Below are 12,874 nucleotides of genomic sequence, written 5' to 3'. Positions count from 1 at the left end.
TACTGTATATACTCGAGTATAAGCCTAGTTTTTCAGCCCACTTTTTGGGCTGAAAAAAGCCGCCTCGGCTTATACTCGAGTCAGTGAAAAATTTGCCCGAAATGGAGGAGAAAAAGGGGCGGGGCCATGCCGCTGGGTGACACTCGTGAATGGCCCAGTGCCCCTGTGAGTTTCCCCTCCCTCTGTGTCAGTTTGCCGCGCAGCGCGCACCGCACCATCCCCCCTCCTCACGTTCTAATGTAATGCAGGGCTGTCTTACGATTCCCCTTCCTCCCCCTCCTGCCGCTCTGCAACGATGTCCCACCTCCTCCTTGTTATGGCAAGCAGCCACATAGCGATGTCCCACCTCCTCTGGTACAGTGATCCAATGATAGGAATCACTGTGCCGTGTGTCATAGGAGGCGGGACATCGCTCCCGCGGCTGCATGGGACATCATCATCACAGCGGGACATCAGCATCATGAGGTGAGTGAAGTATTTCATTGAATACACCGCTAGTTTACTGTTTTTCTTTGAAATAAATATTCAAAAACATTATTGGTATCTATTTTTATTTTTGAAATTTACCGGTAGCTGCTGCATTTCCCACCCTAGGCTTATACTCGAGTCAATAACTTTTCCAGTTTTTTGTGGTAAAATTAGGTGCCTCGGCTTATATTCGGGTCGGCCTATACTCGAGTATATACGGTATTTAAAAACTGAAAAGTGAAACACAATCAGTTCAAGTACCATCTATTTTAACATATTTCACCATAACTCCTAAACATATGGAATAATAAAGGGGCACCAGGAATGATTAAGATAGTAAATTTAGGGATTTTGCGTTTAAATGTATATAATCAATATTATTACTAATACAATCAAACTCTACTTCAACTGGAATACCTGACATCCTTTTTTAAAAGCAGAAAAAATGGAGAAGATGCTTTTCTGCCATAGTTCCTGCCAGTTAGAATATCATACCCCTTGAGGTAAGATCTCCTTCAATCCTCTCAGGTTTCTGAAAGAGCCTGATTCTGCCAACTGGCTTGGGGTCCTAATAGGGGCATCTCATTTTGAAGGTGGCTAGTAACAGAATAAAAGAGCTGGAAGGGACCTTCTAGTCCAACCGCCTGCTCAGGCAGGAAATCCTATATAATTTCAGACAAATGGTTATCCAAACTCGCCTTAGAAACTTCTAGTATTGGAACCTCTGCAACTTCTGGAGGCAAGTTGTTTCACTGATCAACTGTTCTGTCAGGAAATTTTCTCCTTAGTTCTAGGTTGCTTCTCTCCTTGATTAATTTCCACTCATTTCTTCTTCTCCTGCCTTCTGGTTCTTTGGAGAATAGGTTGGCTTCCTCTCCTTTGTGGAGCTCCTCAAATATTGGAACACTGCTATCATATCATCCCTAGTCCTTTTAATTAAACTAGACATACCCAATTCCTACAACAATTATTTATGTGTTTTAGCCTTTAATCTTCTAATTACCTTTGTTACTTCTTTCTGTACTATTTCTAGAATCTCAACATCTTTTTAACATTGTGATGAACAAAACTGGATGCAGTATTCCAAGTGATCTTACCAGGGCATTATGGGGTAGTATACTTCTACAAATTATAGACTAGTAGACAATCCCATCTCTGCCCTGCTGATGCATTGATTCTTTGTATCTGTTTTAATAACACTTATAATGTTTTTAACTGTTAATGTTTGATGTTTTAATTCTCCAATTGTTTTATTCTGTTATTTATGATATTGTAAGCCATTGAGAGTTGCTTGGTAGAGAAATGGGTGGCATACAAATTTAGTAAACAAATAACTTGAGAGTGAAATAAAATATTATAATGTTTTAGTAAGTTAGACAAAATATTGTAATGGTTCTTTTATTTTTAATAAATTTATGATCTGGCATTAGAAAGTTTGCTACTTACTTTGAACAAGGTTTCAGGTCCCTAACAGATACCATGAACTGCAGATACACGAAGCTGCTACCATGACATATCAAGACACAGTATAACCACAAAGGTAAAAAATCTCTACTATTTAGAAATGATTGTCCATCTTTTCCCCAAGGGTTCAAGATAGCACTTTTAGTGCTCTACCCTCAACAGCCCTGTGAGTTAAGAGAGAATGACTGCCCCCAAATCATTCAATGAGTTCCACAATAGTTAAGGATTTGAACCTCTTAGATTCTCTGAGTCCCTCACTTTATTAGTTCAAAATACTGCTGGTTGATTAATTCTTTTATGCAAAACTATTATCTCAACATCTTATATACAATATTAATTTATATGTAGAATTAATTTCTCTGACAGAACTGTGGCAATTGGAAAAAAGCATATGGCAGAAAGATGATAGGAAATAGCTATGATAATAGTATAAGTTTTTATTCTCACAGGAAACCCACATGTCACACATTGGTATAAATCAGTTATGAATTATCATGGCTGTTATACAGTATGAATTCTTCCAGGAACAATCTGCTATTATAAATCAAAATGAGGCAATAAAAGAATTCTTAAATGTTTTAACTAACTCAAACTCAAATTACATAAGATGGAGAGAGAAAGAGGCAGAAAACCAGGAGTTTGGTAGCACTATTTTCTTCACCACGATAGAGTAACACAGTGCTCTCTCTTTCTTTCTCTTTCTCTTACATAGACACAGAGGAAGAAAGAGAGAGTATGTGTGCTTAATGTTTAAAAATATCCAATAGGCACCAAAAGGGTGCAGTAAAATGGAGATATTTTGAAGCTTTCTTAAGTGATGACTATCCTAACCTTAAAACATGTATTTTGTCTCCAGTCCTCAACCTAACAATGCTTTAGAATTCCTTATGTGAAATTTGTTTATTTCGTTGGGCTGCAATTCTGCTAGTTTTCCTAGACTTTTATAGAGACTAGACTACAGAATGCATAAGGTTGCATTTTTAAAAAAAATAAATAAATCTCACTCCAGAAATCATGACAATGCCATGTTTCAATGATAGGCTAAACCACTATATCCTTAAATGCCATCCCTAAGAACCCAGTCTTTACAGCTCTTCAGAAACAAATAAGATGGGGGATGTGTGGATATCCAAGGAAGAGCTTGGGAAATGGAGATTATAGGAGCCCATTTTCCATTCTTCTGTCTCCAGATATTTGAGTTGATTGAATATGTTTCACATGTTTTATTTTTATTTCTTATATTTTAACAACTTCAACCCCTTATTTGTTAAATTGTAAATGAATGCAATGATCTATGAGCATTTAGTCAACTTGGAAAATAAATGAAGAGTAAATAGATTTATAAATAAGATGTGTACTACAAATTATAAAAATTATATCTGCTGACAACATCAGGATATATTTTTGACAGTTCCTACTCAATTCATTGGTGCTTTAATCATTTCCAGTGACTTGTTTTGTTGAAGCTCTAGTAGTGTTCTCTTGAATTAAAACATGGAATTATATGCTTTAATTTTTCTTTTTCCATTGATAGACACATTCTCATTAACATGTAGTATATATAAAAAGTGGTATCTAGAAATAATTGTGCATTTTGCTGATTTGACCCTTAATAAGAATACTTTGCCTTGATTGGGTGCTCTGTTAAGTAATTTCTGAGGAAATTCATGTAGAGATAATCAGATCACATTTCCAGAGACATAACTATATTATTCTTGTGCCAAGCCAAGATCATGCTGTAGAAATGTTAAAAAACTAAATGCTTAAAACCTATGGATTTTAACCTGGAAACTTTGCGGGAAGGGGTTCCTGTAGGAGAGTGAGTTCCAGGGGACCCGAAGAGACAACTATCTGGGGGGGTCGCCACTTTCGGGCGGTTCCCACTTGGTGTTGCCGCTCTTGGTGGCTCTTGTGCTGATTGGCAGCGACGGTGATGGCGGCGTTGCGCTGACGGCGGCGCTTCCAGGCAGTGTTTTTGCCGTTTTCAACCTCATTTTTTCGACCGTGGGGAGCCCTGGACCTGTGCCAGACTATTTATCGCCCCATGGAGGAGGTGGTCAGCCTATGACGGTACTGGGCGAGAGTGGGTGGCTGGTTCTATCTGCTGCCACTGCGGCTCTCCCGGATGCCCCCTCCCTTTCCCTTTGGCTTGGCCTTTCCTTTCGGCGCAGCCTCTCCTCCACTCTGCCGTCACCGCTACGGGGCCTCTTGTTATTTGACACTTGGCTCTTTTTAAATGTGGCTTCTGGACTTCTAGACTTTCGACCCCGGCTTCATTTATTATGACCATCGCCACCCGATGCCGCCCCAAGCCTACCGCCTCAGATGGGACCTTACTTTTGGCGCTACAAATTTTGGATAGGCAGGGCATCTGGAGATTGACCGATCATCATTCCTGGCCTCGGCTAGAGCCTCTCCCACTTCTTCTTCTCCGTTTCCTCCTCCGCTTTACTCTTTCAAAAAATACCATCGCTGCAACGAGCATGAAAATTCTATGGTATACCGGCAACGCCTGCAGCTTGTTTCCTATTACATTCCTTCAGTGGAAGGGGGCGACGGAAGACGGTGAAGTTGCGGGTGGGGACTTAACGCCTTTTCATCTGACGCATCCCCCCCTTCAGTCCGCCTCAGCCACACCAGACTTTGGCTCCCTGTGTGGCACCGCTCCAGGTCTACAGGAGAGAAGGGAAGACGAGATACTCTCCCCCTGCACTGTCACTGGTTTTCCAGCCATTTGAACTGTATGAACTGCTTGCAGGAAATTGAAACCTGTGCAAATTTTTCTTGTATGCGGAATGAATGTTTGTATGTATGAAGATGAATGATCCCACGTTTTTAAACTAAATTAATTATATATTTTTTGTATTACTGTTCTATTATATGTTTTTAACGGTTACAATGGTTATGTATGAGGAGAATGCCTGTGCGGTATATATGAGAGGACTGAGAGTGCGGCCTGGAGCCCCTCCACTGAGTGCAGAAGCAGAAGTGGATGGGGGCCCAGACCCGCCTCTCATCCTAGAGTGAATGGTATGAATGGCCTGCTGGGAAGAATGGGAGTCGGGGGAGGTGGGGAGGGGTCTAGGAGGATGGGGGTGCTACGTCACAGCGCTCCCTTGTTCCGGCCCTGAAAGCTCAACTCAAGGACCTGGTGACAAGAGAAGTCAGGGCCCTGGTCTCTTCTCGTGAAGTTGGACCTAGGGGGTCAAGTGGGCTTGTTTCTGACGTACCTACCTCCCAGCTGCGTCACAACAGCCCTGCCTACGCCCTGCCTATGCTCCTAGAGTCAGTAGCCAGACTGGTGGTTAAGTTCCCCAGACTAATAGTACTGGGGGACTTCAACCTGCCATCTCTCGGCGAATGCTCTAATGGGGCTCAGGAGTTCATGGCTTCCATGACAACCATGGACTTGACCCAGGTAATTCAGGGTCCGACTCATACAGCGGGACACACGCTCGAACTTGTGTTTCTCTCGGGGCAGTGGAAACGTGATATTGAACTAAGGGGAATAGAGATCTCGCCCTTGTCATGGTCAGATCACTTCCTGCTGAGGCTTGACTTTCGAAAGCTACTCCCCCACTGCAGGGAGGTGGGACCGATTAAATGGTTCCACCCCAGGCGCCTGATGGACCCATTGGGTTTCAGAAGGAGCTTGGAGAGATACCTGACTCCCTTGCCCACAATCCGACAGAGTCCTTGGTCGCCGCTTGGTCGCTGCTTGGAATACAGCAGCGACGGAGGCACTAGATTGGATTGCGCCTTTGCGGCCTCTCCGCGATAGTGGATCCAGGAGGGCACTTTGGTTTACCGAGGAACTCCGGGAGATGAAGCGCCAAAAGAGATGCCTAGAGCGACATTGGAGGGCTAGCAACTCCCAATCTGACCGAACACAACTAAGAGCCTTTATTAGGACTTATTTAGTGGCGATACGAGCGGCAAAATGTACGCATTTTTCCGCTCTTATTGTGTCTGCAGAATCTCACCCGGCCGCCCTGTTTAGGATAACCCGCTCCCTCCTGAAAGGGGAGGACGCGGGGGAACCCTTACAGGGAAGGGCTGAGGAATTTGTTCAGTTTCTGTTGGACAAAATCACTCAAATTCGGACGGACCTTGACTCCACTTGGACAGTACTAGCGGAGATGCCGAGGGAGGGCCTTGATCAGACTTCTTGGAATGAGTTCCAGCGTGTCACTCCTGAGGAAGTGGACAAGGCCATGGGAGCGATGAGTGCCTCCACCTGTTTACTGGACCCGTGTCCCTCCTCATTGGTCTCGACCAGCAGGGAGGTAACACGAGGCTGGTTCCAGAGGATCACGAACACGTCTCTGCAGGAAGGATCTTTCCCGCAATCTTTGAAGGAAGCGGTGGTAAGACCCATCCTTAAGAGGCCCTCTCTGGACCCAGCTATCGTCCAGTCTCCAACCTCCCTTTCTTAGGGAAGGTTGTTGAGAAGGTGGCTGTCACAGTATCCCTGCAGTCATATGATTGTCAGTTATAATTCTTAATTTTGATGTTGCAGTGTCCCCTGGACACATGATTGTCATTTATTACTTTCAATGCCAGTTTCCAACAAGCAAAATTAATGGGGAAGCTGGTAGGAGGTTGCAAATGGCAATCTTGTGATTGTCAGATGTTGCAGCAGCACAAGATATTTTGGGACTGCCAGAAATTTCATCATAAATCAGAGTCATGACATTATCTCTTCTGATTATATCACTTAGTGAAAGAGTACCTAGCCTCATTTACCATTTGTAAGCCAAGAATATTATAGAATACAATAAAGCTTCTACAACTATTGAGTAATAAAATATACCAGAATTATAAGCATTAATATTTATAAAACCAGGAAGACTAACTAAACCTAAAAGGAATTTGTTATCCTTTTAAGTTAGCATAATGATCCAAGATCCAACAAGAATATCAATAATGTAAACAACAGAATAACAATATTTTAGTATCACCCTGCCAACAAAAGTGTGTATAGTCAAGTCTGTGGTTTTCCCAGTTGCAATGTATGGCTATGAAAGTTGGACCATGAGAAAGGCTGAGTGCTAAAGAATTGAGGCCTTTGAACTGTGATCCTGCGAGTCCCTTGGATTGCAAGATGATCAAACCAGTCAGTCCTAGAGGAGATTAACCCTGACTGTTCTTTAGAAGGCTAGATCCTGAACATCAAACTCAAATACTTTGGCCATCTAATGAGAAAGAAGGACTCACTGAAGAAGAGCCTAATACAGGGAAAGATTGAGAGCAAAAGAAGAAGGGGACGACAGAAAATGAGGTGGCTGGATGGAGTCACCAAAGCAGTAGGCATGAGCTTAAATGGATCCAGAGGGTGGTAGAGGACAGAAGGCCTGGAGGAACATTGTCCATGGGGTCACGATGGGTTAGACACGACTTCGCAAGTAACAACAATTAGTTACTAATAAACTAAAATACAGAATTATAAAACAATTGATGGAGATGAAATAATATGATACTATGATCTTGTAAATAATCATACAATTATTCTTTTTCTGCAGGCAAGGTAACAGGTAATAAATATCCATTTTCAATCTGCCTTTAGATATCTGGCTGGAGTAAGGTTAAATATCTATTATTTTCTGCCTTATTTTAACTTTGGCTTGATCATAAATTAAGGCTACCATGGCTTCCAGAGAGTAGCAACAATGATTAAACTTATATAAGATGGAGCATTTCCATTTGCCGATAAGAGAAAAAGATCACTAGAAGATCACTAGATAGAATACTATTTTTAACTAACAAGAGTATTTTAATTGATAAGGATATTAAACTATATCATTGTATCAATCTGAGTGATGTACATTTGTTTCTAGTTATTAAGGAGTCAGAAAACTGAGCACAGATTTCTCAAGCTATCATTTACTTATCATCACTGATATTAAGATTGTGATAAATATTATACTTACATATTTCTATTTTTATTATTTGACTCATAACTTTCTTAAGCAGGTAAGAGTGCCTTAACCAATCATATTTCAAAATGGTTGTAGAGATAAGTCAGACATCTCTACTTCCACATTATTTCATGAAGAACAATTATGAAATACATTTATGAAATATATTTCAAATAATTTAACTATAGTTTTTTTTTAATTTTTATTGTTGTACAAAATCAAACTTGCCTAAGGTTGGTACTAGCATCATCACCACTACCATTAACACAACCACTACCCCCATCACCCCCCCCCCCAAATTTTACTATTTCAAGCCAAAAGACTTCTATACATTTTGAAGAGGAGGGAATCAGAAACAGTTGATGGAAAAATGTGGAGGTAATGCTCTTGCCAGCTTTATAGTTTTGTGAAATTTCTCCTAAAACCACATGGGCATGAACACTAAAACTGATGAGCACCCAGTTTTGTGCTTCAACCTCAGAATGGAAAAAAGGGATGCATAAATTATGACAAGCTGTTCTTGCTGATGCTTAGGGTTTCAGTGAATACATCTCTTTCTCTCTCTTTCTGTCTCTTGCTTTCTCAGCCATGTTTTGGCCCAGAAGGGACAAATATTCCATAGATTGGGAATGGCTATTAGGAAAAATATCCAATCACATTTATATTCTAATTCAAATGTTCATTAAATAAGTAATATATGAGAAAAAGGAAGTAAGGAAATTGCAAAAAGAAAAGGCTAGTTATCTTTACAAAAATATTTAATTGTCTCAGGAACCTTCAAAAAGCATAGCATCCAGGCCTTTCATTACATTATTTTATTATTTTTATTTCCCCTCACTTCTATGTTTTCTACACATAACTCAACCTCAACATACCTTCTTCTTCCTATTTTCCCCATAACAAAAACCTGGGAGGTGAGTTGGGTTGAAAGAGTGTGACTGGCTAAAAGTCACCTAGCTAGTTTTCATAGCTAAGCAATGGTCTATAGCAACTGTCTTTTAATAACAGATGAGTCTTCCACCCCAGTGGTTCCTAAAGGACCAACTTAAGATACTTTTATTACTAATGCAGAGAGTAAGATAGAAAGGTAAACTCCATTTCCATATATAGAAGCCACCACACTGCAATTTGATTTTACTTCTAAACAGTGACGTGCGGTGAGGTTTATGGCTGTGAGGCAGTCTTCTCCCCCCACATCCCACTGTCTAAAGTGCTTTCTTTCTTTTGCCCGCCTGAGCTTTGACAGGGGGGCGAAAAGAAGCGCTTTAGACAGTGGGGTGTCGGGGGAGAGAAGAGAATGCTCAGGCAGACATAGAGGCGGGCAAAAGAAAGCAAGCTGGTGGGCTGCCGCTTTCTTTTGCCCAGAGGCGGGCAGCTCAGACGAGCTGCCATGTCTGGGCAAAAGAAAGCGGCAGCCCACCACCAGAGGCGGGCAAAAGACCCGCCTCTGCTGGTGGGCTGCCGTGGACACAGAGAAAGAAAGCTGGCGGGCTGCCTGCCCTGCCTCTCCTACCCCCTTCCCTATCAAATTGAGAGTTTGTCTGAGTGAAGAAACACACACACACACACACACACACATACACAAATTACTTACAATTACTTACAAATTACATTAATTTTTAATTCTTCCTCCTCCCTCCGACCCACATACGTTTTCCAGTTGTTTCACAGAGGATTTCAACTCTGCTCTTACCTGCCTTCATGAAAATGTAAAAATGTAAAAGGAAAAAGGCAAGAACTGCTGAGGTCAGGCTGGGCTAGCTGCTGCCAGAGTCCCCAATGGATGACTCTGCTTAACTGTTTAAAAAAGCCTCTAAAAACGCCCTCTACAGGAGGAGGCAAGAGAACCACGTGCCTCATCTACAGAAGGAATTTTTCGGCTTTTAAACCTTTCTTAACTCTGCTCGAGTGATCATAAAGTCAGACTAAATGAGGCACGTGGTTCTCCTGCCTTCTCCTGTAGAGGGCACTTTTTTAGAGGCTTTTTTAAACAGTTAAGCACTAAGCAGAGTCATCCACTGACTCTGGCAGCAACTAGCTCAGCCTGCCTCCCCTGCCAGCACATCACTGCTTCTAAACATAGGGCAGGAGGACCAGGAAGTACAGAAAGCTTTGTGCTTTAGCATCTGAGGCTACTCCCATTGTTCCAAATATCTGCTGATCAAACCTAATTCTGGCAAAGCTTATGGACTATGGGTAGTCCTCAACATGACCACAACTGACCCCCAAATTTAGATTGTTGTGAGAAATGTAAGTGAGTTTTGCCCCATTTTATGACTTTCCTTGCCCTATTCGTGAATCACTGCAGTTGTTAAATTAATAAACTGGTTGTTATATGAATCTTGTTTTCCCCATTGACTTTGCTTGTTAGAAAGTCACAAAAGGAGATCACATAATTTTGGGACACCGCAACTGTCATAAATGTGAGTCAATTATCAAGCATCCAAATGTAAATCATGTGACCATGGGGATGCTACAATATTCATAAATATGAAAAATGTTCATAAGTCACTTTTTTCATTGCCATTGTAACATTGAACAGTCACTAAATTAAGTGTTGCAAGTCTAAGACTATCTGTACATGAGTCATTTGATTTAGTGTTATCAAAAAGGAGGTTTGAAAGTGCTTGACAAGTAAGACATAAGAATTCTTTGGAGGCAGGTAGAATTTAGAAGTACAGAATTGGAGTATACCAGAAATCATTCAGAACTTTAAGATAAATTTCAATTTACTAAAAAATAATGTTGAATACAAGAAACTCCAAAAAGCTGCCTCCTCCTCTACTTCCTCTTCCTCCTCCTCCTTGTCTCTAGGCCTTCCAGCCCCTGCTTCAATAGATTTGCAGTGAGAAAAAAAATACTTATCCCTATCTGTCCATTAAAGGATGGAGAAAAAGTAATGGCTACTATTTTTTTCTTGCAGCAGGGGTCAGAGAATACTGAAGTGATTCATTGTCAGCCTCTGTGGCTTAGTGGTAGGAGCTGATTTAATATTTTATTTCTATTTCTTATCTTTTAATCATCTATCTCCTTCAGATTTGCTAAAAAATTAAGTATGACTTCCATTTTTATATCACAATTATTTAACAGGGCCTTTCAAAGATATGAAAAATGATGACAAATAAAAACTGAAATCATTGATTCTCTTTTGAAAACTAATCATATATGGGGCAGTGTATACCAGAGAAGCAGCGCCATTGTATGTATTTGTTTTATTTATTTTGCAATTTGGAGTTTAACTCTAAACTCTAAGTAACTTACAATTAAAAAGAGTTGAATGATGTACTAATTAAAGCTAAAATCCATATAAACATAAACAATTTCTGAAAAAAATGTTTACCTATTACTTTTCCTAGAAAGAGTGACTTCAGTGAGCTGAACTGAAGGCTTGATGATCCTGGTATAGTGTAGCTTATTGGGGGATAAAGGTCCAGCTAGAGAAACATGAAAACAAAGATGTCAAACTTTGAAGATTGCAAGCTAATAAAGTTACTGAAGTGGATCTTCCCTGATGATATGCACTGCTCTGCTTTCAGATGTTCTTGTTTTATCCCTGATAAGCAGTTTACCACAATTGGCATAATTAGGCAATCAAGATCAGGTCATCAATCCTTTGAAAACATACTTCCTAAATATGGCATTCATTCAATTCCATTCCACCTCAAATTAACTTGGTCACATAAAATCACAAAAATCAGGAGGCTAGTGGCACCTTATCTGACTAATACATTTTATTAAAAGGTATACACTTTCATAAACTGTCCCCATAGACTAACACAGCTGTCCTGCTATAAAATGCACAATAATTTCCATTATCCATTAAGTGAGAAACTAAAATTAAAGGCATTTATTTAATCTCGCATTCCTGGTAGATTGCAAAAGATATTTATTCAAATTTGACACAGATCCAAATGGCAAATTTGATATCAAATTTTGATAAGATTGAAGTGAGAGTAAGAGAAAAAGAGAGAGCAGTCTAGGCTTAAAATTGAGCTTCAGTTTTTTGTTTTCAACAAATTAGATTTGTTGAATTTGGATTTCTTTATTACAAAATAAAAAATACCCCATATTTATTTTGGGATAATTTGACATTTCTATTATTTGAGATATAGAAATACATAAAATCCATTGAATTCAAATTTAAAAGTTATTTAAATATTTTTGACTTTAACATAACTTGAAATTAGGGAGAAAGAGGAGCTAGAAACAGGGATGTAGAAAAAAGAATATAAATTTCACAGCTCAATAAGTTTTGGTATACTGTTATAAATGCAATCTTCTGATGTTTAAACTGCCCTTTTGGTTTGCTTATATGTTCTATATAAAATATTCAGATGTTCTTGGCCAAGTGCTGAAATTGGCTAAAAGGCCCAAACAAAGAAGAAATTGGATGCAAATTATGCCTTGGCTAGAAAACTTTAAAATACAATGTTAAAAATTCAGTGCATTTGGGAGCTGTGTTCTTATCCTTTGACAGCGATAAACTATTAACAGTTTAGTAACCCAATATGTTTTTTTAAGAAATGTTATTGGATGGTCAAGATAATAAAAAAGAGCCTTTTTATACAGACTATCAGAGTTTATTAGTGTACTGCAGTGATACTACACAGTTTACGGGAATATCATTGTGAATTTTATTATTTGCCACTATTACAGGAATGTGGGTATCTTTTGCCAAGAAAATAGTAATTTCCATGAAACATAGCCAGTTGTGTATACAGACAATATGTATATCATAGATCTCACAAGCTCAACAATAAAAAAAAAAACCCAAACAACTATCTCCATATGAAATGGCTGCCAGACTCAGCATTTCTGGGAAAATGCACTCAGAAGGTGATTGATTGGCCTGGAAATTGATAAGTTATTGTTTTGCTGGCAGGAATCTTTCCAGAAGCTATGATATGGTGCCATCTTGTGGCTCTCAAGGAGTAAATCAATAGAAGAGAAAGATTTGCACAGCTCCCATTCTTGGTATAGTTTTTCTAATAAACCTTAGGGGGAGAACTAACAATTACAAATAC

The 12,874-nt window shown here is 39.8% G+C and overlaps 1 protein-coding gene across 1 annotated transcript in view; it reads right to left on the bottom strand.

Annotated features, from left to right (window-relative positions):
• The window catches only part of CNTNAP2 (contactin associated protein 2), a 984,443-nt gene that overhangs the window by 37,645 nt on the left and 933,924 nt on the right, over positions 1-12,874 (bottom strand). Inside the window, 1 exon segment of the mRNA XM_032235887.1 lies at positions 11,191-11,284. Within this exon segment, the coding sequence (XP_032091778.1) occupies positions 11,191-11,284 (94 nt within the window).

This window comes from Thamnophis elegans, chromosome Z (genome assembly GCF_009769535.1).
Source record: "Thamnophis elegans isolate rThaEle1 chromosome Z, rThaEle1.pri, whole genome shotgun sequence".
NCBI lineage: Eukaryota > Metazoa > Chordata > Lepidosauria > Squamata > Colubridae > Thamnophis > Thamnophis elegans.
The sequence above is the reverse complement of the archived record's forward strand: the minus strand, read 5'-3'. Positions and strand labels throughout refer to the sequence as shown.